Consider the following 27,937-nt stretch of genomic DNA (forward strand, 5'->3'; position numbering starts at 1 on the left):
TGGGAGAAGGGTCCATAAAACAGGTGGATCCAAGTTACTTGGAGGTGGAGCTGTCATCCACTTGCTCTCTAAACATCTCGACCATTACGGGTTCAGAGTGTTTTCCTGGCAGGGAGGGTGGAGATGATGTGGACAGCACTGGATTAGCTCACTAACCCCTCCTTCTGCTGGCCAAGGTTAGGGAGGGTGAGGACAGGCTAATGGTTTACTCACAGAGGGAGGAGAGGTCAGAGAGCAAGAGGTGACCAACAGAAAGGAAGAAAAAGGGATACCTCATCTCTCACCAAGCTCCCAGCCAGCGCCTTTCCTTCCCTGCCTGCGTGTACTCCAGGTCTGGGTGCGAGGGCACAGGGCTCGGCTCTGTAGCCTCTACAGGAGCCAGGATGGCAGGGCAGCAGGCACTGCTTCTATTTGGATTTATACTGCCTGGGCTCCTGTTTTCAGAGGCTGCCAAAATCCTAACTGTGTCCCTGGTGGGTAAGTGCTTGACTGAAGATCCAGAGACAGGCAAACAGCCCTTGGTGAGAGAGTCACATGTTTTTCCAGTCCGAGGCAGGTTTTTTACCCTGGCTGGGTGATGAAGAGGTAGGAGCCATCCATGTGGGTCAGTTATGGGGCTGGGACTAGAAGTTTGAGATCCAGCCCAGTGCAGGAGGCCCAGGGCTGCCTCCTCCAGGGCGTGAGCTGGATATTCAGAGGCTCTCACTAAACATCTGGAGGGCACACAGTAAGGACTGTGGCTAACTAGTGGTTTGCAGGGAGGTGGGCGTGTGTGTGTGTGGGGGGGGTGTAGAGGGGAAGGAAAGGGGCCCCTGAGGGCAGAAGTAATATTAAGAATTTTCTGAGGCTGCATGAGAGCCAGGGTGGAGCAGAGAACATATTACAACGATAATTAGAAGAATGGAGTGTTTTACCCAGAGGAATATATCAGGATACAGGGGTAATCACAGATGGGGGTTTCCTAAGACTTCATTTTAACCCACAGTGGGCTTTATTATTTCACTGAGAATCTTTGAGCTGGAAAGAACCATAAATTATCTAATTGAGTTCCCACTAGGTTTTTCTGAGCAGGAAATTAAGGGTCAGGAAAGCGAGGCATCTATTGCAAGAGCAAACAGAAGCTCCTAATGGAACATACCAGATATTTACCCAGGAGTTCCTATCCCTGGACCATCTTCTTCAAGCTTCCATTGTCACTCATTTTTCAGTGGGGAGTTTTAAAAATCACTCTTTGTCTCTATTTGAAATCTTTTTTCTTATTGGTTGTTTGTAATGATAATGCAAGACAGCTTTCTCACCCTGCTAAGAGTACACTCTTCTCTAGCCTCGGACTCTGGGAGGGAGCTGGTGTGGTTTGTGAGGGGCTGGAAGCCCAGAACGCACTGGGGCTCCCCAGGACCCTCCATGAATGGGCGCGTGTGTGGTTGCCCTTCATCTTGCCCTTTCTCCCAGGTCTAGGGATTAACACGTGGGCAAGAGGTGTGGGAGATTTGTACTTATCATTTCCTGTTATGTCAGACTGTACAAGTTTGTGTTTAAAAAAAATTGAGAAATAGGTTCACACTATTAATCTAGCACCGTGTCCTTCTAACCTTAGTCTCCAAACATTTGCCATTTGCCACTAACTCCTCTTCTGATTGGCTTTCTCTACTGCTGAGCCCCTTAGATTCAAGCAGGGTCCCTGTATTGGTGCAGGTTCTAAGAGAAGAACTTAGTGTGATGGAGCTCGAACCTCTCCCAGGGACTAAACTTCTCTTTCCTTAGGATACCAAGACTGTCCTTGGATGGACAGTGTTCCAGTCTCTCATGCATATAAGATTCTGCAGGCCATCCCACAGTTATCCCACAAGTCCACTCCAAGTCCTAATGGGTGTGAAACATTTAGGCCTCCACTGAGAAACTTCCTGCTAATTATATTCAAATCTCAACCACTTTGACTCTAACTGATGGCTGCACATCCCTCTGCTGCAGTGGTTGCTTCCTGGACTCACATTCAAACTCCCATAGTTCTCGCTCCTACTCCAGCATACATTTCCAAAGAGAAGAATCCCAGAAAGAGCTCTGATGGATTGTCCATTAGGAACTCTTCACATTCACATGCATGGCACTGTGCCAAGATTTCTACCAGTGCAGTTATTTCTTCAGGATATGGTTCTTCCTATGCCCCTGGCTAAAAGGCAGTGTGTACCTTAAGATCAGGAACTCCTTAGGACCTAAGCACTGAGAAGCTTATCACACTGACATGGAGACCAGAGTCACAAGAGGAAATCTCTGATGGAGGTTTGCCACTTGTCAAGGAGCTGGGCCAGCAGGCTCTGGGGGGCGGGGTGGGGGGGGAAAGGGGTTGGGGGCAAGTTGGACATACTCAAAATGAGATGGAGAGATGACTGATGACACTCATTTCCTCCACTCCCAATCACCTCTCTGCTTCCCTACCCCTCCTCTCCTGGATTTATCAGCCCATCAATTGTAGAATTTCGACTCTCATCATGATAAGAATGAACTTGCGCTTTGTTCCTAGGTGGAAGCCATTTTCTACTGATGCATCAGATCTCTCAGATTCTTCAAAATCATGGTCATAATGTCACCATGCTTCTCCAAAAGGGAAATTTATTGCTACCAGGTACCTTTACCCATTAATTATTAAAAAAAATTTTCCCCACTAATCCTTGATTTCCTATATTCCTGGAAAGAAACTAATGCTTTTTGCATAGAAGGGCTTTTCAGATAGTTTCTTTAAATCTAATTGGATTAAAAGAAGGAAAAGTGTGTGTGTGTGTGTGTCTATGTAAGCTATAGGAAAGCTTCTTGGCTCTGTTCACCAGGACTCTGTATGGGCTTCCCAGATGGCTCAGTGGTAAACAACCCGCCCGACAATGCAGGAGATATAAGAGATGTGGGTTTGATTCCTGGGTTGGGATGATCCCCTGGAGTAGGAAATGGCAAACCACTCCAACATTCTTGCCTGGAAAAGTCCGTGGTCAGAGGAGCCTGGCGGGCAACAGTCCATGGGGTCGCAAAGAGTCAGACACGACTGAAGCAACTTAGCATGGGCATGAAACTCCATGTTCTGTGGTCTTATGTACTCTTCCCTTGTGTTAAGTCACTTCAGTTGTGTCTGATTCTTTGTGACCCCATGGACTGTAGCCTGTCAGGCTCCTCTGTCTATGGGATCCTCCAGGTAAGAATACTGGAATGGGTTGCCATTTCCTACTCTACAGGATCTTTCCGATCCAGGGATTGAACCCACATCTCTTTTATCTCCTGCATTGGAAGGCAGGTTCTTTACCACCAGCACCACCTGGGAAGCCCTGTCCTCCCTTACCTGACTTCTGCATCTCAAGCAAACCCTCCACACATTCCCACAAACCATGTTGGTAAATACTACTTTTTTTTTTAATTGGAGGCTAATTACTTTACAATATTGTGGTGGTTTTTGCCATACATTCACATGAATCAGCCGTGGGTGTACATGTGTTCCCCATCCTGAACCCCACTCCCACTTCCCTCCCCATCCCATCCCTCAGGGTCATCCCAGTGCACCAGCATTGAGCACCCTGTATCATGCATTGAACCTGGACTGATGATCTATTTCACACATGATAATATACATGTTTCAATGCTATTCTCTCAGATCATCCCACCCTCGCCTTCTCCCACAGTCCAAAAGTCTGTTCTTTATATCTGTGTCTCTTTCGCTGTCTCGCATATAGGGTCATCATAACCATCTTTCTAAATTCCATATATATGTGTTAATATATTGTACTGGTATTTTTCTTTCTGACTTACTTCGCTCTGTATAATAGACTTCAGTTTCATCCACCTCATTAGAACTGATTCAAATGCATTCATTTTAATAGCTGAGTAATATTCCATTGTGTATACGTACCACAGCTTTCTTATCCATTCATCTGCTGATGGACATCTAGGTTGCTTCCACATCCTGGCTATTGTAAGCAGTGCCGCAGTGAACATTGGGGTACACATGTCTCTTTCAATTCTGGTTTCCTCGATGTTTATGCCCAGCAGTGGGATTGCTGGGTCATATGGCAGTTCTATTTCCAGTTTTTTAAGGAATCTCCACACTGTTCTCCGTAGTGGCTGTACTAGTTTGCATTCCCACCAACAGTGTAAGAGGGTTCCTTTTTCTCCACACCCTCTGCAGCATTTATTGTTTGCAGACTTTTTGATACCACTTTATAACTTGGCTTGAAAACCTGTTGAACAGATGTGTTACTGACATATAAGATTTCTAATAGGTAAAGATCACTTTTCTTTTTCTATGGCATAGATGACTTATCTGAAATTTAAGGAAGCTTTCTCAAGGGGTTCCTTATTTATGCAGCTAAGATCAGACTCTACCGTTAAGGTGATCTTGTTTTCTTGAGAATCAGTGACTGCCCATGAATTTGTGCATGTTGACACAGAAGAGGCCTAAATCCAAAGAATTTAGCTCTAATGAGCTGCTGCTGCTGCTGCTGCTGCTAAGTCGCTTCAGTTGTGTCTGACTCTGTGCAACCCCATGGATGGCAGCCCACCAGGCTTCCCGTCCCTGGGATTCTCCAGGCAAGAACACTGGAGTGCGTTGCCATTTCCTTCTCCAATGTATGAAAGTGAAAAGTGAAAGTGAAGTCGCTCAGTCCTGTCTGACTCTAGCGACCCCATGGACTGCAGCCTACCAGGCTCCTCCGTCCATGGGCTCCTATATTTTAGCAACTCCTCTCTGTTGACAGAAAAGGGAATAGCAACCCTGAGAACTTCAATGGTTCTCTCACAGTTACATGACAGGTTAATAACAGTGTTGGGTGGATTTAGGACTTTAAACTCTGGATTGCTCAATCTAAAGTATTGCTCAGACTTGATTTAAAAACAGAAAATCCAGTATTAAGTGGAATCACTAAAGAACAAAATCATGAGAAATGATAAAACTTAGAAGGTGACTTCAGGCTTTGCAATTGTTCAAACATATTAAAATAATTCTTTTTCTGTTGGCATTTCTTTTTTTAATTGTGGTAAGTATACAGAACATGAAATTGACCACTGTAACTGTTTTTGTGTAGAGTTTAGTGACATTAGTGAGATTTAGTGACATCAGTACATTCCTGGTTGTGCAACTGTCTCTGCCATCCACCTCCATAAATTTGTTTATCATCACAAACTAGAACTCTGTACCAATTAAAAATAACCGTTCATTACCCATTTCCCCAGCCCCTGGTAAACATTTCTACTTCACTTCTCTAATAATTTGACTATTCTAGATACCCGATGTAGGTGAAATCACACAATACTGTCCTTTTGTATCTTGTGTATTTCATGTAGCATAATATCTTTTAGGTTCATTCATGTTGGAGTATGTATCAGCATTTTCTTCTTTTTTAAGATTGAATAACATTCCATGGAATGTCTATACTGTATTTTGTTTATCTATTCATCTGTTGATGGATATGTCTATTGTTTTCACCTTTTGGACATGTGAATAATGCTGTCATGAACTTTGGTGTACAAATATCTGAGTCCCTATCTAAATCTACTTTAATCACTTTCTAGATTAAGTTCTATATTTTTCAGTGAACATGTTTTATATGTATATCCTTTTGCACCTTTTTTTGACAGCAGATCTGATGAAATAGGTATAGTGTATTAATACTTAATTTTAAAAATTATAATTTAACCTAATTAAAAATTTAAATTAATTTAAATCAAAATGTATTTTATTTTATATTTTTGACCTTGATCTTCAAACTTGTGAAACACTTGGGAGCTACAGAGTTAAGATATGTATTTTTAGAAAATTTACCTGACTCCTTTATGGAGAATGACTTGTATGAGATCTAAAATCAAAACAGAGAGAGCGGTAAAAGCTATTTATGGAGTCTAGGTGAGATGTTGAAGGGGACACCTAAGACAGAACCTCACTAAAGTTAGTGTAAATGCCCTTCCATGTAATCACAAAAGCAGAAGACCTTTCCATTGTTAACTTTATTTCTTTTTAATTTAATTTAATTCAAAATTTTAGATTAAAAATAAGTTTTGCACAAAGTTTTGGGAAACTACTGAAATTACATTCTACCCCTTTAATAAACATATGTGCATTAAAGTCTACAAACAATTTAGGGAATTTATGGATCCATTCAGTTTTATTTTTAGGTTTCAGGTTTAAATGTCTAGGATTTATTTCAATATTCCCTAATCATGGGCATTCCTGAGGCTTTGAAACAGCATTTTCATTCTTCACTTCATTAGTAGAGCTAGGCTAGGTACCTGCAAATCAGGAAAATACATGATTATGTTATTATTTCTGACCTGGTGCTCACCTCAGTGCATTGAAATATATGAACCACTTACTAACTCCTAATTTGAACATACTTAACCATCTTTCTTATTTATTAAAAACTTTAGTGAAAAAAATAACATCAGTGGCACTAAAGAAGCAAAGATCCCTGATACTCACGTGTGTGGATTCACGTGCTGCAATCAGTGTGTGCAGTCACAATTGGGTCACTGATGGAGGCTAAAGAATATTGAGGCGTATGAAAGAGAAAGCCTAGATTGCCTTGACAGACTGTTAGTGGAAATGCAGATTTAAAAAAATCTACTAATGAGGACTGCCTCCCTGCACGCCAGCAATGGCTGCTTTGCTCTGTTCAGATGCAGGGCTGTGTCTGAGGAAGCTTCGTTCTCGCTAAGTTCTGCTTGAAGTTCTGCTTGTCGTACTTCTTGACGACAGCAGCCTTCATTCTAGTGGGGACGGCACTGGAGCAAGATGGTTTGGAACAGGTGCCTAGTGTGGGCCAGGGTGCACACTGGGGTGGTTTCAGGACAGCAGCCAGGTCCCCAAGCATTGTCACATTTTTTTTTTTTTTTAATTTTATTTTTAAACTTTACAATATTGTATTAGTTTTGCCAAATATCGAAATGAATCCGCCACAGGTCCTCTGCTTTGTTCCTGGGAGTAAGTAAGTGTGTATGCTCACTTTTCAGGAATCTTGATCTCTTACAGGCTTTGATAATTTCCACTGGTTTTAAAACCAGCTAATGGGATTCATCTTCCTGCTTTGGACTCCAGGCTTGGGTTGGCCAATATGTGACTGGAGCCCTTCACCCCTATGGAGGATTTCCAAGACTGTGATATCCCCCTCCTCTTCTGTGTCCCCTGTTTGGAGGAGTGGGTCTTGACTCGATTGCTTCTTCTTTCTTCCTATGTGGCTCCATGTGGTCTTCCCTTACAGCCGTGGTTGTAGAAGTCTTTCTGCCAGTCTTCTGTTTGCTTTGAGTGGAACTTGCTCCACCAGTAGATATATCTTTGATGTGTTCATCATGGGAGGTAAGCTCAGCGTCCTCCTATTCCACCATCTTGATCTCCGAAATCCTCACAGAGAGCTTCTTGAAGATGAGGCGTGTGACTCATGGATCCCTTCAGACATGTTGTGTGCTGTGCTTAGTCGCTCAGTCATGTCCAGCTCTTTGCGACCCCATGGATTGTAGTCCACCAGGCTCCTCTGTCCTTGGGGCTTCTCCAGGCAAGAATATTGAAGTGAGTTGCCATGCCCTCCTCCAGGGGATCTTCCCAACCCAGGGATTGAACCCAGGTCTCCCACATTGCAGGCAGATTCTTTACCATCTAAGCCATCAAGGAAGCCCTCAGACACATTGGCAGAAGCCAAAAGTGGAGATGAGGATATTTTTAAAGATTTGTGGAGCAGCCTCTTGTCTAATGGAGGTAACTCCCATGACATAACCAGGAGATCCACAATACTTGAGATTTTTATATCATAAGAAATATGGCTAGTATGGGATGAAAGAGACAGGGAAAGGATGAGAGGAAATGAAGCCTTTGAACTCCCACAGAGGAAGAAACAAGCTGATAAACTATTCAGCTGAAAACTCATGATATTTTATGGAGAACAAAGGAGAATTCTGAGGGTGAAGAATTAGAAGTTAGAACTTCAGTCTCACAGGGCTGAGTTTCAGATCACAGAAAATTGTTTCCAGTTCTTGAAATCTAATACTATTTGCCCACTTGGATGTCAAAGTTTCTTATGACCAGTGACTGATGTTTCCCTTCCAAATTGTTGCACCTAGATTAATAAAGATAAGTAACCCATGTCTTATATCTGCCCTGTTACTGTTTCTTGGAAGCAGAAAACCTGTTCCCTAATTTCATAGGTCCACAGATATAAATTCTACCTCTGGATGGATCATACCCTGATTCTCACCCATACTTATTAAATTATTTGGATGCTATAATTTGGGAAATTTGAGCTAATGATATTTAGATGAGATTTTGAACTATGGATTGATGATGTAACAGTTTAAGACTTTTTGGAATGCTGGGATGGGGTGAATACATTTTGTCTGTGCAATATACTTGAGTTTTGAGGTGCAGAGAACAGGATATAATAGGCAGACTGTGTCCCCCTAAAGGTATCCCTGTTCTAATTCTTGGAACCAGTGAATATGCTACCTTATGTGATAAAGGGACTTTGCAGATGTGATTAACATAAGGGTCTTGAGATGGGGAGATTATCCTAGACTATCCAGGTGGGGTCAGTGTGATTACTAGAGTTCTTCTAAATGAAAGAAATTAACAAGAGAGTAACAGAAAGAATGTGATAGAGGAAGGAAAAGTCAGAGTGATATAATTGCCAATTGGAAGGAGGCCATGAGCCCAGGAATGCAGGCAGCCACTGAAAGCTGGAAGAGGCAAGAAAAAGATTGTCCACTTAAGTCTCCAGAAAGAATGCAAGCCTGCCCATGTCTTGCTTTTACTCCAATAAGGCCCATTTTGGATTTCTACACTATAAGATAATAAATGTTGTTTTTTGCCTCTAGGTTTGCAGTGAATTTTACAGCAGCCCTAGGAAGCTATTACAGTCACCATAGGAGGTTAGATCCCTCCTAAAGGCAGGAGAGTAGTTTGCTAAAGCCAACTTTGAGGGCCACTAATTGCAGTGGCCATTGTATTATAATTTGGATGGATTCTAGAGCAGCACGTGGGCTTTCTCTAGTTGCAGCAAGCTGGAGCTGTTCTTCATTGCCGTGTGCAGGCTTTTCATTGTGGTGGCTTCTGTTGTTGCTGAACACTGGCTCTAGGGCACACAGGCTTCAGTAGTTGTGGAACACCAGCTGAGTTGCCCTGTGGCACATGGAATCTTCCTGGACCAGGGACCAAACCTGTGTCCCCTGCATTGGCAGGTGGATTCTTAGCCCCTGGAGCATCAGGGAAGTCCTAGAGCTTTTCTTATTTGGGCCTCTATCCGAAGTGGGCTGATTTTAAGCACACATGAACTTAAGTAAAACATATAAATTAGAAATATGTTGTCTACAGAATGTAAAAAGGCCTAAAAGATGTTGGAGCCATTGAAATATTGTGGTATCATTAGTTGTTTCTTTACCATGTGAGTGATAGAAAAGTTTTAGACCAACCAAATCCTTCTGAGAAATTTAACTTAGGTATGGGGTGGCGTTGGGGGCATCCCTGGTGGCACAGACAGCAAAGAGTCTGCCTGTAATGCAGGAGTCCTGGGTTCAATCCCCAGGTCAGGAAGATCCCCTGGAGAAGGGAATGGCAACCCAGTCCAGTATTCCTGCCTGGAGAATTCCATGGACAGAGGAGTCTGGTGGGCTATAGTCCATGGAGTTGCAAAGAGTAGGACACAACTGAGTGACTAAACACTTTCACTTTCACGGGGTCTTGAGCTTTGTGTGGGGGCGATGGCGCATCCCTTTGTGTGAGCTGCTTTGAGAACATTTCTGTCTTGAATGAGTGTGTGGAACAAATCACCTTGGAGGAGGATATCCTCAATGTAATGTAATACCTATGATCCTAGGGGAAGTTGGATGTAGTTAATATTTTGCCAGCAAAGATTGTGGCCACTGGTAGAGCTGTTGAAGTATCCATTGACAACCAGTCAGAGCTATATTGTGCCTTTTCCAGTGAAAGTAAGTGAAAGTGAAAGTCACTTAGTCCTGTCCAACTCTTTGAGACCCCATGGACTATACAGCCCATGGAATTCCCTAGGCCAGAATACTGGAGTGGGTAGCCTTTCCCTTCTCCAGGGAATCTTCCCAACTCAGGGACTGAACTCAGGTCTCCTGCCTTGCAGGCGGATTCTTTACCAGCTGAGCCACAAGGAGGCAAACTATAGGCGAGGGTCTGCTTAAAGAGGTACTGAGCAGAACATATTAGCCAAATCTATGACTGCTAAGTATTTTCCAGTAGATCCTTGGATAAAGTCAGTCGTTTTACTGAGTATGGAAGCTGTAATATGTGGGACTGTGCATTATCTGTTCCCAAATCTTACAATTTAGTTAGATGTCATGACTGATGTAGGCATGCAAGCATTAAGAGAGTGTGAAAGATTTATTACTCAAATAATAAGGCCTTTTTGAAAGAATGGGACAGGTTCCCAAGTACCTGAAAAATGTCCATCCAGTGTATGGAGGGATGATTAGCTTGAGTTTTTATTGTGAGTGGGGGGGGGGGGTGGTATGTGGTGAGGATTACCCCTCATTGACCTGACTTGCATGGTTTGAAACTTCCACTTAGGGCCACGAGAGGGAGCATGCACCTTTCTAACCAGTTTGCCCCGGAAATGGAGATAGGGACGGAAGCCCACCAGCATCAAACATCAGAAACGAACTCAGACTTTTGATTACACCTGGGTAATTGGGAGAGAAACCAAGTTAGTAAGTAGAAGTACAGAAGACTACTGAATCACAAAACTATTTGTATATATCACTTTAAATCATGAAGATGAATTTTTCTAAAACAGAATGAGCAGAGACTCTGGAACCAATCTTGACACATTATCTTAAACTAATTAACTTTGTTTTCTCAGCAGTAAAATGAGACAGACAGCGATACATTTACTTAAAGCTTTAAATGGAAGTTTCCATAACTTTAAACTAAAGAGCATTCCTAAATTGTTGCAAGGTCCTCAAGAAATACTTTCAGTATACAAGATTGAATGAGAAACCAACCGAACATCATAAAAATAATTCAAAGATACAATAAAATGTTAGTATCATCATGCTAATGTTAATACATGTTGTGTGACACATTTAGTGTGTTTAACCCATTGATGTTTTTGTAGGTTTTAAAGAGGAGGAGAAATCATACAAAGTTTTTAACTGGTTTCTGCCTGAAGACTGTAATGAAGAATTTAAGAGGTCTTTTCATTCCTTTATGGAGAAAACTTTTGGGGGCAGGTAATTTTTTTAATTATTCAAACTAAAGAGTCACAGTTCAGTTGAGTTCAGTTGCTCAGTCGTGTCTCACTCTTTGTGACCACATGGACTGCAGTACGCCAGGCTTCCCTGTCCATCACCAACTCCTGGAGTTTGCTCAAACTCATGTCTATCAAGTCAGTGATGCCATCCAACCATCTCATCCTCTGTTATCCCCTTCTCCCCCCACCTTCAATCATTCCTGGCATCAGGGTCTTCTCAAATGAGTCAGCTCTTCGTATCAGGTGGCCAAAGTATTGGAGTTTCAGCTTCAACATTTGTCCTTCCAATGAATATTCAGGACTGATTTCCTTTAGGATGGACTGGTTGGATCTCCTTGCAGTCCAAGGGACTCTCAAGAGTCTTCTCCAACACCACAGTTCAAAAGCATCAATTCTTTGGTCCTCATCTTTCTTTATAGTCCAATTCTCACATCCATACATGATTACTGGAAAAACCATAGCTTTCACTAGATGGACCTTTGTTGGCAAAGTAATGTCCCTGCTTTTTAAAGAGTCACAATTTTGGTAATATAAGTGAATGGATAGATGCTTAGAGTGAGGATGTGATAAAGGATGGTTGGATGGATGGACAGAGGGACGGAGATATGGATGAATGATACTGATATTCGGGTAAATAGATGTTTCACAGTACATCACCCATTCCAGCCACTCAAGGCTTTTCCTTGCTGTGTCCTTTCTTCTGCTATAAGCATGAAGGTATTACACACACACACACACACACACACACACACACATTCCTGTAGCAAGTGGGAGGTAGATAGTTTCTTCTGGGATTTCCTTATAATACTTCACTTACAATCTTTGTCTATAATTTCCCCAACACAGAAGTATATGTATCTCAACCTCTCACTGTTGGTAGGGACATTAAAGACACATTTTTATTTATTTTTTCATTTTCTCCTCATATGTTTTTATTAATGGAGAAGTCTTTTAAACAGTGCTTTTGTAGGAGTTAGCATCTGGCCATGTAAAGTCCTTTTAAAAAGCAGTCAACCTTGTGCAAAATAAGACGTGAAGCTGACTCTTTTTGCTTCATCTGACATGAAAAGGAACACATAACTCCTTACTCTTAATGTTAAAGGGGAAAGACAGAAATCCATGCCTATCTTGGTTAATTACAGAGGTTAATTACTATTTTATTCTTAAAAATCTATTTACTAATCAAGCTACTGCTCAAATCTGACTATTTCCATAAAACCTCTTTTCCTCACTCAGACTGGATGACCACGGTCCCTCTGGTATGTGCATTAATCCGTCAGTAGTGTCTGCTCTTTGTGACCCCATGCACTGTAGCCTGCCAAGTTCCTCCATCCATGGGATTTTCTAGGCAGGAATACTGGAGTGGGTTGCCATCTCCTTCTCCAGGGGATTTTCCTGACCCAGGGATAGAACCTGGGTCTCCCGCATTGCAGGCAGATTCTTTACCGTCTGAGCCACCAGGGAAGCCCTCTGGTATAGGTCTGATCTAATCTACTCAACTGATACTTAGTTTATATCATCTTGTGGTGTTAGTTATATATTTTAAGTATATGCTTTGTCTATTCCTCCCTACTTTAATATTTTGAGGACAGATATAAGTAACCAGGCATTCTTGATATTTTTCCTATTTGTTAGTTTAATTTTAATTATGACTAATGAATTACATTCTAGGAATTTTTATAACATTACTAAAGTTATCCAAAAGTTTTGGTAACCACTCCTTTGTTATATCTTAAAAAATACACAGTAGAAGATGATGTGAGCCAATCACTTCCATTGTTGTGACTTGAAGTTAACCCTAAAGATCGGACAGAGATCTGCATATTGCTAATGACTTCTTTATCTCTGGGAAATCTCTATCTGAGGCAGAGTGGTGCAGTGGCAGACAATTATAACTATGCCAAGGTACCAATTCTCTTGGTCGTCCATGCAGTCAGGAAGCTTCTGATGTCTCAAGGCCTTGCACTTGTTACCTCTGGTATCTCAGTGTAGATGGATATCCTACTTCCCTTTGTATTGTACAAAGAGGAAACAGAATCATAATCTGTTGAGGCAGTAGTGGGAAAGCATGGCAAGAAGATAGCTTCCTAGGATAGCCCCATAGGTGATGTCTTAATTACACATCAGTAAGCTTTTCTTCTCTGGCTCCCTTAGCCTGCAGTGAACTGGAAAGGCTAATCATGTGTTTCAAAACCAGACTTTTCCCCTTTGTTTACTGTGGACATAGAAAGATAGAATTTCCATTTTTAACTGAGATTTTGAGTTCTAGTATGATCTGATAACCTCTTGGATGAGGAAATCTGTCATATGTGAATACACAGTGGTTTTAAAAAATAGTGTGTATTGTCAATATTTATGGGATTGTGTCATCAAGTGATTCCCACAGTTTTGCTGAGTAAACAAAGAAACCACTCATAAAGGTTCAGTATGTAAGTAAAGATTAAGGACAGTGTCACAGAATTCATCAAGTAGAAAGAGACCTGTGAGCCCTGCTGTGGTCAAAGAAGCCTCCCAGAGCAGAAGTCCCAATGATGGGAATTCCTTTTCCATTAACATAATTCATCTATGCCAAAGGACTTCAGGAATTACTGTCTGAGAAGTGTCATGGAGAGTGCTAGGGATTTGTAGCAGTGAGGAAAGGGAGTAGGGGATGGAATGGAACACTCTCAAGAGCAGAACATCTGCCTGGACTGACTGAGGGAACGTGTATGGACGGTGGTGGAGTGGGATGACTGCTGCTGGGTGTGGGCTTACTTACCTGGAATATTTTCTTTGTAGCCCAAGGTTTTTTAATTCAACTTTTTAAATTTTTGCCGCACTGGGTCTTTGCTGTGGTGTGAGGGCTTTTCTGTAGCTGTGGCATGAAGGCTTAGTTGCTCCACAGTATGTGAGCTCTTAGTTCCCTGACCAGGGGTCAAACCCAAGTCCCCTGCACTGGAAGGCAGATTCTTAACCACTGGACCACCAGGGAATTCCCAAGATCCTTTTTTAAAAATTGAAATATAGTTCATTTACAGTGTTTCAGGTGCACAGCAAAGTGATTCACTTCATATATATACACACATGTATATCTGTATATATATGTATAAGTAAGTAAGGAAGTGAAGTCGCTCAGTCGTGTCCTACTCTTTGCGACCCCATGTACTGTAGACTACCAGGCTCCTCTGTCCTTGGGATTTTCCATCTGAGACGTTTTACCATCTGAGCCCTACACACATTTACAGGTTTCCCCAGTGGCTCAGTGGTAAAGAATCTGCCTGTAATGCAGGAGTTGCAGGAGACTTGGGTTCAGTCCCTGGGTTGGGAAAGCTCCCCTGTGGGAGGGCATGGCAACCCACTCCAGTATTCTTGCCTGGAGAATCCCATGAACAGGGGAGCCTAGCCAGCTACAGTCGTAGGGTCACAAAGATTCAGACATGACTGAAATGACTTAGCATGCTTGCACACACACACACACACACACGTATTCTTTTTCAGATTATTTTCCATTATAAGTTATTACAAGATATTGAATATAGTTCCCTGTGCTCTACAGTAGATCTTTGTTGGTTATCTACTTTATATATAGTAGTGTGCATATGGGAGAAGGAAATGGCAACCCACTCCAGTATTCTTGTCTGGAGAATCCCATGGATGGAGGAGCTACAGTTCAGTCCATAGGGTTGCACAGAGTCGGATATGACTGAAGCAACTTAGCGAGCCAGCGAGTGTGTATATGTTAATCCCAAATTCCCAATTTATACCTTCCCCTTTTGGTAGCCATGTTTGTTTTCTATGTCTGTGAGTCTATTTCTGGTTTATAAATAGGCTCATTTGCATTATTTTCTAAGATTACATATAAAATGATGTCATATGGTATTTGTCTTTCTCTCTCTGACTTACTTCATTTAGTGTGATAATCTCAAGTTCCATACTTGTAGCTGCAAATGACATTATTTCATTCTTTTTTTATAGCTGAGTAATATTCCACTGTATATGTATACCATGTCTTCTTTATCCATTCATCTGTTGATGGACCAAGGTTCTTTTATGTATTGTGATATAAACACTTTCAACAAATATTTATCATTTATTTATTTTTCTTGCAGATGCAAATTTGAACACTTTTTAAATATTATGGAACTACTAGGGCATCACTGCAGTCATTTGCTAAGGAGAAAGGATGTCATGAAGTCTTTAAAGAATGAGAACTTCGACCTGGTGATAGTGGAAATGTTTGACTACTGTCCTTTCTTGGTTGCTGAGAAGCTTGGGAAGCCATTTGTGGCCATTCTCCCTTCCGCACTGGGCACCGTGGACTTTGGGCTACCAAGCCCTCTGTCTTATGTGCCAGTGTTCTACTCCTTGTTAACGGACCAGATGGACTTCTGGGGCCGAGTAAAGAACTTCCTGATGTTCTTTGAGTTCTTCAAGAAGCAGTGGAAAATCCAGTCTGCATATGATGACACCATCAAGGAGCATTTCCCAGACGACTCTAGGCCAGTTTTGTCTCATCTTCTAACAAAAGCAGAGCTGTGGTTTGTTAACACCGACTTTGCCTTTGATTTTGCTCGGCCCCTGCTTCCCAACACTGTGTGTATTGGAGGTTTAATGTCCAAACCTGTTAAACCAGTACCACAAGTAAGTAAATGCTGAGGGTGAGGACCCATGCAGAAGTCTTCAGTGCAGAGCTGGTAGCCACCCTGTCACTGGGATCCTGGGAGTGCATAAGGTGAGGCAAGTGAGGCTCCAGGGGACCCTTTGAAAGGAAAGACTCACTTTCAGTATCATGAAAGTACAGAGTTAAGACTTATACAACCCTGCGATTGACCTCCTTAAATACTATATCCAAGGTCTTCTCTTGCCTCACCTTAGTCCTGGCGCTGGTAGAAAAAGACTTTTAGTAACTTGAAGTTTCCATTTTAATTTTCTATGCTCATGTTTTCTGTAAGCATGTAGTGAGCATCTGTCACATGCAAGAATCATGAAGGGGATGAGGTACTCACATGGAAACACAAAACAGCAAGACTTACAGAGGTGGTGTGTGGGACTGATAGTGAGAATGCAGGCTTCATTGCCAGCATCCTGAGACAGTAGTGCCCTGGTCCCTAACTCTGCCTACACCTCCTGATTTGATTGATGTGGGGTTAAGCCTGGGAAGTGTAAGTTATAAAAGCTGCCCAATCAGTCTGACTGCATCGACTCAGAACCACTGCTGTACAAGTTTTCAAAATGGAGGGGAGTTAAGACCAGATGGTAAAGAATTTGCTTGCAATGCAGGAGACCCGGGTTCAATCTCTGGAGAAGGAAATGGTAACCCGCTCCAGTATTCTTGCCTGGAAAATTCCAAGGACAGAAGAGCCTGTCAGGCTACAGTCCATGGGGTCACAAAGAGTCGGGCATGACTGAGTGACTAACACTTTAAGATGAATGAGTTGCTTATCATCTAACAGCACAGGCTTGCAATTTTATGGAATTTATCTTATATAATCTCTTGCCACCTAGAAGGAGGTATGATGACCTCCATTTTAATTTTTTTTAAATTTGAATATTTGTTTATTTATTTGGCTGAGTTGGGTCTTAGTTGCAGCATGCAGGATCTTCACTGCATCATGTAGGATCTTTCTTTGTGGCACACAGACTCGCTAGTTGTGGCACACAGGCTCCAAAGCACTCGGGATCAGTAGTTGCAGAGTGTGGGTTAGTTGCTCTGCAGCATGTGGAATCTTAGTTTCCTGACCAGGAATTGAACCCATGTCCCCTGTATTGCAAGGTGGATTCTTAACTGCTGGACCACCAGGGAAGTCCCATGACCTCCATCTTTATAGAAGGGGACAGACCTCTGGTGGTATAAGTGGCTGTCCCACTGTCATTCATTTTAAAGCCAGAGAGAGTCCTGATTTGGCCTGGGCCTTTCAGGAATGAAGCTATCTATCCATCCCCTACTGAACTTGTATCAGGTGAGCAGGAAGAGTTGGGGAATGATACTTGGGCTATGTGGGTTTTGAGTCGGTGGAAGAATTTTTTAGGAATGAAGCTGGGAGGGAAGATGTTCCCAGGTAGAGAGAACAGGAGGCCCAAAGTGGGAAGATGAAGTGAGATGTCTCTGGGTTCCCTGGATGACACCAGCTGGACCAGAAAGAGGAAGATGCAGTTGCACAAAGATGCCCAGGCCAGACTGCAGGAAGTTTCACTGGATAGGAGCGTGGGTCAGCCCTGGCCACAAGACCGCAGAAGGGAATTGTTAAGCAGGAGTTTGATGGGAGGAAGGATTGTGAGATAACAGTAACTTTTTCAAAAATTTTTCTCCTTTGCATTTTCCAGTTTTTTTTTCCAGTTTTTATATAATGATTTTACATTGCTTTTTAATTATAACAGAATGACAAAACTGTTGTCAAAGTGGTCCTCTGAAGCAATAGATCAGGCAATGTTATGCTAAATGAAATCAGCCCAATAGGGTGAAGGTCTAGGAGCTGGATGAGATGGATGAGGTGGTTGGATGGCATCACCAAGTCAATGGACATGTGTTTGAGCAAACTCTGGGAGATGGTGAAGGACAGGGAAGGCTGGTATGCTGCAGTCCATGGGGTCGAAAAGAGTTGGGCACAACTGAGAGACTGAGCAATAACAACTAGGATCTGGGGTTGGGAGAGCCACAAGAAATCCAGAGAGAGTCAGGGTCCAAAGAAATATTTGGAAGAATTGACAAAACGTGTTAAAACCAAGATGACAGCATTAGATCAGAACAGTTTTTCAGAAATGCCTCGGGGATTTGAAGAAAAGAACTGCTGAGGTCTGAGACTTGATGTGGCATTGCTACTTTTAAAAAATCTTCCCATGTGAATATAATGTGCAGTCATGTGGGTGAATCACTGAGATAGGAGATAAACTGCAAAAATCAGTGACTAAGAACATCATGGGATATCAGAGGAATGGTGGATGGGGTATGGGTGGGCAGACACCTCCCCATTCTGCCTCCATTTCTTCTCAGCTTCTCCATCTACCCCCCAGATAGCTCACCTCCCTCTGCTGGACCCTGACTCCCTATGAGGTTCTTCCTTACATTCCACTTCTGGTCCGGCTTTGGAAAACACCCAAGCGGCCATATCTTCACGGACCTACAATGAGTAGAGTATCTATGATTGCCTTGACAGTAGGGTCAAGGTTTCAAAAATGAAAGATGTTCCCACCAACACAGTGGGCATGAGCACAATTGAGAGTGCTGAGCTGTCTCAGGACAATGAACTCCAAGAAGGACAGGAGAGTGTGTTCAGTGAATAACCGACTTCATTTCATGACCATCTAGTCTTTTGTGAACATTTTTCTTCTCTTTCCTTCCTTATTTCTCTCTAGGAATTTGAGAATTTCATCACCAAATTTGGAGACTCTGGTTTTGTCCTTGTAAGCCTGGGGTCCATGGTGAGTTTCATTCGGTCCCAGGAGGTTCTCAAAGAGATGAATGCTGCCTTTGCTCATCTCCCTCAAGGGGTGATATGGAAGTATAATCCTTCTCATTGGCCCAAAGACATCAAATTGGCCCCAAATGTGAAAATTGTGCACTGGCTTCCTCAGAATGACCTTCTGGGTAAGGACTGCCAGGATTGCTTTTTTCTTCTCATTTACATGTCTTGGGGATCATTGGGCTTCTGATCTCTAGCTGGATTATTTCATCAGCACAAGGTAAGTCTTTAGATGACAGGAATGGAGCAGTGAGTTGGAGCCCTTGGGGAATCAGGCTATAATGAGCTCAGATGCCAAAACAGCTATCTGCCCTTCATTCTTTTCTATCTCAGACCTCATGTCTGAAACCACTTAAGTCACGTTCACCTAATTCCTTTGGTCTTGAACAAGATCACCACAAAATAATCCTAAACAATCTGTGAACTCTGAGAACACATACCAGGAGATACACTGCCACTGTCTTCAGTGGCTTCAAGAGCACCTGTTCACTTATGTTCCCTTACACATTCACATACACACACACACACACACACATACACAGAGATATCTTCCTTAGCTACTAAGGTCTAAGCAATTCATAGATTCACAACATTGATGCCAATATATCTGAGTCCCAAGCTGAGCAACCGCCTAGCCAGTTACTTGACACACTGAGTTTCTGATACCAGAGAATTTCCTCACCCCCAATGGGGTATCTCTATGGCTAGCACTGCTTCTTAGACACCACTCACTGCCATAGCCACTGACTGGATCAGAGGCTTATAACCAAGATCATAATAAAGTAATCTGTAGAATTAAAAAAAAAACATATTATTATTTCTGTGTCTGCAAATGTATTTCTTTATATCTTGGGTGTGGGACATGATTCTCATTTCAAAGAAGAAATGAGGAAGCTCTGATGTGCATCCCAGTAGACCAGCACAGGCTGAGATGAACTCTTCATTATCAATAATCACTTTAGTTATTGCTACATAAGGATGGGATGCAAAGGCTAAAACTGCAAATACTGATGGGCAGAGTCCAGTCTCTTATTTCAGGGAGGTTTCTTATATATTTAAAGAGCACAACACATACTGTATAAGTTTTATGAGTGTTATATGACTTGCGATGTCAATGAATGTGCCAGGAATTTATAGAAGAGGGCTATTATTTGGTGGGTGAGAGAGGTTTTCTCAAGGAAAAGAAGCAAAACAAAGATAGACATAGGGAAACATAAAGAGAAAACAGATGAGAGAAGAGACTGGAGGGGATAGAGAGAAGAATAGATGGAATGTTGGATGGATGGATGGATAGATGGGATAGTTGCCTTGATTAGCACTAGCACTAATCTCTATAGAATTCCCTGGGTTCTGAGTCTTCCCCCAGTTATGACCGAGTTAAGGAGTCTCTACAAAGGCAAGGTTTGAAATCCTTGAATGTGTAGCAAGCAAAATCATCTTTACAATGGCTCCAACACTCCTTGAGTTCCCATTGGTATCTTCTTCTGCCTTTTCTGCTTTCCTTGTTGTCCTGAAAACCTTCATCCTGAGATGTCCTGCTTTCTTTCTTATTTACAACAGGGCACCCTTGCATCCGCCTCTTTGTCAGCCATGGTGGGATGAATAGTATCATGGAGGCTATCCAACATGGTGTGCCCATGGTGGGGATTCCCCTCTTTGGAGACCAACATGAAAACCTGCTCCGAGTTAAAGCCAAAAAGTTCGGTGTCTCTATCCAATTAAAGCAGATCAAGGCTGAGACACTGGCTCTGAAGATGAAGCAAGTCATAGAGGACAAGAGGTGTGCAGTTCTCTGGGCTTGTGGTTGCTTATGATGAGTGAAGACATAAACCATGATGGGCACCATGTGGGTCTTTTTGCAGTAAAAGCTGAAACTTCCAGGACATGAAATCATATGTGTATGATGGTAATAGCTGACTTATTTCCTCTGAGAAGAAGACTAAGGCAATTTAGGTTAGATGTTGGTTTTCTACCTTCTAGCTGTGAGGAACTGGAACTATTGACACAGTCTGTCTTTGAGAAGTCTTCTATTGTGGAGGTGCTTGTAGTAGAATTCCAACTGAGGCAGGAGGTTGCCTTTCTATTCCCGGTATCCTACATTGTTCCCCACCTCAGGCCCCTTGCCTGTGCTTCTCCCTAGAACACTCCTTCCCTTCTCTTCACAAGACTGGCTCCTTCATGACATTGAGGTCTCATCCCAATGTCAGCTGCTCAGAGAGACCTTTCTCTGATAGTCTCAAAGCTTCCTCTTTTTTCCACCCCAATTGTAACACATTATTTTTTTCTTGATGTATGTCAGAATCTGTGATCACCTCATTTCTTTATGTTTTAATTTATTGCCTGTCCCTACATGAAGGGCTTCTCAGGTGGCGATAGTGAAAAAGAACCACCCGCCAATGCAGGAGATATAAGAGATTTGGGTTTGATCCCTAGGTCAGGAAGATCCTCTGGAGGAGAGCATAGCAACCCACTCAAGTATTCTTGCCTGGAGAATTCCATGGACAGAGTAGCCTGCTGGGCTACAGTCCATGGGTTTAAAAGAGTCAGACACGCCTGAAGTGACCTTCCATGCATGCATGCACCCCACACAAGAAGATAGAGAGTAAACTCTTCCAGCATAACACCATGAGTCTCTTGCTATGTCCTCAGGGTTCAGCTCAGGGTCTGCCACAAAGTAAGTCTGAATGTATTTCTGTGAAGTGAATCAATACAAAGGGATCCATTCATCTCTTAAGAAACTTTCCAACCAGTGCAATAATCTCATGTGTGAGGAGAAAAAAAAAATATTTTCTTTCTTATAATGAAGAAAGACTGAAAAACTTTCAGCTTCAGGGACACACACTTGAAGCATATCTCAAGACTTTGCATTACTGTACAACATTATGGCACATAGGAGACCTGTAAGTAGTTTTGTTAGATGACCAAATAATAACCACATCACATGTGATGCCAACCCCAGCAAAGTTGTTAAACTCTGGGGATCAGATAACCCAGAAACTTTATATATATTTTGTATCTTATGTGTTTAAAATGTTCATTTCCTGATGTATGGATTTATAAGTTTCATTATATTTTCAAAGACTTAGACCCAAATGTGCGTGATCCATCAGCCCTATGAAGCAGTCATCTGGGCTGGGATGGTCCACAGACATTGAACATCAGGGGTGGCCACAGAATTCATGTGCCCTTATGTGAAATGGAAATGTGGAGCCCCTTGTCATAACGTGTAAGGATTTTAAGAAGGTGACAGCAGACAATTAAATCAAGCCCTGATTTAAAAGGGCTTCCTAGGTGGCTCAGTGGAGAAGGCAATGGCCACCCAGTCCAGTACTCTTGCCTGGAAAATCCCATGGACAGAGGAGCCTGGTAGGCTGTAGTCCATGGGGTCGCTAAGAATTGGACACGACTGAGCGACTTCACTTTCACTTTTCACTTTCATGCATTGGAGAAGGAAATGGCAACCCACTCCAGTGTTCTTGCCTGGAGAATCCTAGGGACAGGGGAGCCTGGTGGGCTGTTGTCTATGGGGTCACACAGAGTCTGACACGACTGAAGCGACTTAGCAGCAGCAGCAGCAGCAGGTGGCTCAGTGGTAAAGAATCTGCCTGCAATGTGGGAGACCCAGGTTAGATCCCTGGGTTGGAAAAAATATCCTGGAGAAGGAAGTGGCAACCCACTCCAGTATTCTTGCAGGAAATCCCATGGACAGAAGAGCCTGGCAGGCAGCGGTCCATGGGGTCACAAAAGTCAGACCTGACTTAGTGACTAAGCAGTAAGGCTGATTTAAGGGTGAATGGCAACCCACTCCAGTATTCTTGCCTGGAGAATCCCGTGGATGGAGGAGTTTGGTGGGTACAGTCCACGGGTCGCAAAGAATCAGATACGACTGAGCGACTTCACTTTAAGGTGAATCCCTCTGGAAATAGGCAGGCTTACAGCCCATGAAGCCAGTGCTGGTCAACATGATGCTTTGAAAGAAGCAGGGAAATGCAGGTGTCTTCCTGGACTGTGGTTCTCAGAGTCATATGTATTATCTAGCCCACACACCAGCACAAAGTAGACACTCAATAAATATAATGGTTTCTTTAGTATATATCATGAACCTCCTTGTGGGAGAGACTAGTCCTTATAGACATAGTCACTTTTTTGTAGTTTAGCACTTCCAGCACCAAGCATGGATCTTTGCATGCATATATCTGTTTGAACTTTTAAAAGAGACCCAACTAGACAATGGTAAGGCCAGGTCAACAACTTTTCCTTAAAAGGAAGTCTTTTGTGCCTATGGTAGAAAGTGTGTGTGTGCATGTGTGTGTGATACAAGATCTCTAAGAATTCTGAGACCACTTGAGTTAACAACTCCCCTCTCTCTCTGATGACAGGTACAAATCTGCTGCAGAGGCCGCCAGCATCATCAGACGCTCGCAGCCCCTGACCCCTGCCCAGCGGCTGGTGGGCTGGATCAACCACATCCTTCAGACAGGGGGTGCAGCCCACCTCAAGCCCCATGCCTTCCAGCAGCCGTGGTATGAGCAGTACCTACTGGACGTCTTCTTGTTCCTGCTGGTGGTCACCCTGGGCACCACGTGGCTCTGTGGGAAGCTTCTGGGCCTGGTGGCCAGGTGGCTGTGTGGGTCCAGGAAGCTGAAGAAGGCCTGAGGCTGAATGGAGCCTAGGAAGGTGGAGTGTTTGGGCAGACTCAGCATTTCTTGGCATCTCCAGCCAGTTTTGTCAACCCTGGTTCTCCACATCCTACCCACTTGCTGCTGCTGCTGCTGCTAAGTCGCTTCAGTGGTGTCCGACTCTGTGCAACCCCATAGACGGCAGCCCACCAGGCTCCCCCGTCCCTGGGATTCTCCAGGCAAGAACACTGGAGTGGGTTGCCATTTCCTTCTCCTATTTTGCTACAAATTCCTGCTCACTGGCTTCTTCTCATGACTGCAATTCTTTACTGAGCCCTTGTGGCCTTGATTGCCCGTCAGCAAGGACTGTTCTGTGATTCTGTCCCTAGGTAATTCGGATACATGACCATCAGATCTGAAGCCTAGAAATTGCCTTCTGTATCACACCCTTCTTCCTGGCACTGAGCCTGGACCATTTTGGTCTCCATTCCGTTGCATCTTCTCAGCCTCTTTCCCTCATGCCTCCACCACTTGTCATGGAATAACCCCTAATGCATATGCTTTCTTGTTTCTTTTGCTTTCTGTTTGCTTGTCCCGCAAACTCTTGTCAAAGCTCAGGAAGCCTATCCTGGGCACGAGCATTTAGGGCCAGACACACCCTTGCCTGTGTGCATGGTCTCTGCCTTGGTTTCTGCGGATCACTCCTTTGCAGTGGAGAGTGTAGGTTAGTCATGGGCTGAAGTGTCCCTGGTCTCTGCTTTTCATAGCTGTGAGCTATCTTCTCAACTTTCCTATTTAAAAACGAAGTCATGAGAAAGAAGATAATTTCTTTATAAACTAAGAAGAGCCTCTACACAGCTGAGCCTTTCTGTACCTGACATACTGTTGGAAATTGCATTCAGTTCAGTTCAGTTGCTCAGTCATGTCCGACTTTTTGCGATCCCATGGACTGCAGCACGTCAGGCTTCCCTGTCCATCACCAACTCCTGGAGTTTGCTCAAACTCATGTCCATCGAGTCAGTGATGCCATCCAACCATCTCATCCTCTGTTGCGCCTTCTCCTCTTGCCCCTAATCCTTCCCAGCATCAGGGTCTTTTCCGAAGAGTCAGCTCTTCACATCAGGTGGTCAAAGAATTGGAGCTTCAGCTTCGACACCAATGAATATCTTTCCAATGAATATTTAGGTTTGATTTCCTTTAGGATTGACTGGTTTGATTTCCTTCCTGTGCAAGGGATTCTCAAGAGCCTTCTCTAGCACCACAATTCAAAAGCATCAATTCATTGGTGCTCAGCCTTTTTTATAGTCCAACTCTCACATCTGTACATGACTGCTGAAAAAGCCATGACTATGCGGACCTTTGTTGGCAAAGTGATATCTCTGCTTTTTAGTATGCTGTCTAGGTTTGTCATAACTTTCCTTCCAAGGAGCAAGTGTCTTTTAATTTCATGGGTGCTGTCACTGTCCGCAATGATATTGGAGCCCCCCAAAATAAAATCTGCCAGTTTCCACTTTTCCCCATTCTATTTGCCATGAAATGATGGGACCAGATGCCATGATCTTACTTTTTTGAATGTTGAGTTTTAAGCCAGCTTTTTCACTCTCCTCTTTCACCCACATCAAGAGGCTTTTGAATTCCTCTTCACTTTCTATCATTAGAGTAGCATCATCTGCTCATCTCAGGTTGTTGGTATTTCTCCCGGTGATCTTGATAGTAATGGAAACCAGAAAAAAAAAAAAAGAGTGACTGGAACTGCTTAGGGTTTTCTTTTATTTCTTGTTTAAAAGAAAGTGTAGTAGAATTCCTGGTGGTCCAGTGGTTAGGACTCTGAGCTTTCACTGCAGAGGGTGAGGATTCAGTCCCTAATTGGAAAACTAAGATCCCACAAGCTGGTAATACATCTGGAAAAAAAAGAAAAGTGTAATGTCAGTAGGCAGGCCATCCAGAGCTGGTGTGGTAGTGCCATGATGTCATTAATAGTCCAGATATCTTGTCTGATTGATCTGCCTTCCTTAATGAGTGGCTTCATCCTTAAGGTCACCCTGATTTTCCAGGTAGTCATTTTGGATCCAGTCAGCACATGGAATTTTAGGCAAGAAGAGGGAAACTCAAAGAAAGGGAATAAAGCAGGTTCATGCTAGCTGCTGCTGCTGCTGCTGCTAAGTCACTTCAGTCATGTCCGACTCTGTGCGACCCCATAGACGGCAGGCAGCCCACCAGGCTCCTCCATCCCTGGGATTCTCCAGGCAAGAATACTGGAGTGGGTTGCCATTTCCTTCTCCAATGCATGAAAGCAAAAAGTCAAAGTAAAGTCACTCAGTCGTGTCCAACTCCCAGCGACCCCATGGACTGCAGCCCACCAGACTCCTCCATCCATGGGACCTTCCAGGCAAGAGTACTAGAGTGGGGTGCCATTGCTTTCTCCATGCTAGCTGAGTTAGCATCTTTAAAGAGGTTTCCCAAAGAATTCCAGTTAAATCTCATTGAGAGACCTGAGTCATGTGACCATTCCTAGCTACATAAATATTCTCCAGCTCTGACTGCAATGCTGGGTACACTACTACTCCAAGTAATTGGGAGGGGGTGGGGTGAAGGATGGTGAATAGGTGTTAGAAAGAAAAAAAAAGGACAGTGGATAATGGAGGAAACTAGATCCTTGGTCACATGTGGAGGGCAGGCAGGGAAGGGCTGGATTGAATGTATGGTTCACCTATGACCTGATGACTCAGTAACCTCTGCGACAGCCTTAACTGCCTTTCTGAGTGAAACATCAAAATAAGAACAGCAATCTTTTACCAATGTGACGTGTTATTCGTTCCAAGTTCTTTCATCTTCCTTTCTGCCATTTAATGGGACACCTGTGTCTAATCCATTCAGCTGGAAAGAAACAGGTACCACAGGGGCAACCACAGAGGAAGAGGAGAGTCATTGTGTAAATTAAGACAACAGCAGTAAAACTTGTTGCCACCTCATCACGGATGCCTCCTCCAGCCAGGGTACATGGCTTGGAGGGTGGATGGGCTGGTTTTAGCTCCCACTGGCCCCCTCTTGTAAGCATGTCTTTGCCAAGAATAATGTTCCCTACCACAGGGTGGCCCTGGCTGGTATACCCCTCCCACCCAGGGCAATTTAAGGCACTAGGATTGGCTAAGGAATTCCCTTGGGAAATTTTGTGGGTTTCTTTCTTTTTTTTTTTTTAAGATCCAGGAAGGCTCCTTTCTCCATGGCAGGCTTTAAATTAGTTAATTATTTCTTTTTAATAAGTTCTTAAATGAAAGTTCCAAATTTAGAGACACACATATCTGCCAGAGTGGATTTTAAACTAATTTCTTCAAATTTCATCTCAAGATAACAGTAAATGATATCAATTAATAGTTGCACTGGTGATTCCGTCCCCCCTGGGTTTTATTTATTTTTCTCTGATTTAAAAATTCAAGATGAATTTTGAGATATCTTTTTGTGTTACACAAAGAAAGGAAGGTTCCACACACAAGGCCTGTGAATCCTCCAGGTGGTGGGGCCACCTCCCTGACTATAGATACAACCATTGAGAATGATGACATGGATGACAACTCTTGCTTTCTCATTTGTGTTATTGAGAGCGGAGCTTCATCTGTCCTCTAACTGATTTTACAGATGAGTAAGCCTAAAAAATATAACAGAAAAGAGTGCCATCGCTCCTTCCCCTTTTCATAGTTTATTCCATCTCATGGAATATTACTAAGCTAAAGCTTGCAGTTCCATATTCCTTTAGTGACCATTGATGAACTTGGCATCATCTCAGATGAGAGTTACTGTTACTAGGAAACCAATCAGCAAGCAGTAGCAGAAAGCCTCAGTAGAACAGCCTAAGCCAATAGCCTTCAAACTAGGCTACTTTCAGCATCATACATTCGTGAAAACTTCCCAAGGGCTACATGACAGAGTTTGGAGGTGATAAATTTCCACCTTTGTGTACTCTAGTTTTCTAAAACTGGTCTTCCTAACAAGGTATTGTTTTTAGTTGACAGATCCTCTTTCTTGCCACACTTTTCACAATTTCCTGACTTTTATTTTACAGAAGAAATGGACACCTTTCACCCACTCCCATTCTTCCCATGGTGCATTGGCTGGGGGTGGAAAAGTAGAGGTGACTTAGTTAGAAAGTCCTTGTAACTCAGATGATTTGTAATTCTTTGTTTTAAAAAAATCCAAAGATGAACTGTGATTTTTTTTCAGGTGACAGACCTTTAAAGACAGTAACTTTTGATAACAGATTGCTGTGAGAATGGCATATTTATGTAGCACATTATTCTGAAGTCATTCAAAGAATGGAGGGACTTAATTTTCAAGACAGTTCATAACAAAACTCTTGGTGCTCCTGTTATTTATGTGAATAGTTTTTCAGTGTTTGCATTACTAATCTTTAGAACTAGGTAACACAGTATTGGAAATGTTGCATTTTTTTTTGAAACTTACCTGTGATGATATACAGTTCTTCCAGTTAGAAACATACTGTATGGTAATATAATTCTTTAAGAGCAAACTTATAAAATAGGAAACAACACATTGATTTTATATTAAGTTTCACTCACCCTATAGTATCTATGTATATTTTATTCTTTTATGACATACCTAAATTTTCCTTATTAAATAAATCATGCACTGT

The 27,937-nt window shown here is 42.8% G+C and overlaps 1 protein-coding gene across 1 annotated transcript; it reads left to right on the forward strand.

Moving 5' to 3' along the window:
* Positions 1 to 83: 83 nt before the first annotated feature.
* On the forward strand, positions 84 to 27,937 carry LOC133233678 (UDP-glucuronosyltransferase 3A1). Its single transcript, XM_061393734.1, has 7 exons — positions 84 to 477; positions 2,522 to 2,623; positions 11,097 to 11,211; positions 15,320 to 15,851; positions 18,564 to 18,795; positions 20,231 to 20,450; positions 23,050 to 27,937. The coding sequence occupies exons 1-7, from the start codon at positions 384 to 386 to the stop codon at positions 23,324 to 23,326; spliced, it is 1,572 nt and encodes a 523-aa protein (XP_061249718.1). The 5' UTR covers positions 84 to 383; the 3' UTR covers positions 23,327 to 27,937.

Source organism: Bos javanicus, chromosome 20, assembly GCF_032452875.1.
Source record: "Bos javanicus breed banteng chromosome 20, ARS-OSU_banteng_1.0, whole genome shotgun sequence".
NCBI lineage: Eukaryota > Metazoa > Chordata > Mammalia > Artiodactyla > Bovidae > Bos > Bos javanicus.

What these genes read in the sequence shown, in the direction of transcription:
- LOC133233678 (XM_061393734.1), top strand. Translation starts at nt 384, where the DNA reads ATGGCAGGGCAGCAGGCACTGCTTCTATTTGGATTTATACTGCCTGGG. An exon ending in CCTAACTGTGTCCCTGGTGG is followed by an intron (nt 478 to 2,521) that starts GTAAGTGCTTGA and finishes CTTTGTTCCTAG; the next exon opens with GTGGAAGCCATTTTCTACTG. An exon ending in TCCTCAGAATGACCTTCTGG is followed by an intron (nt 18,796 to 20,230) that starts GTAAGGACTGCC and finishes TATTTACAACAG; the next exon opens with GGCACCCTTGCATCCGCCTC.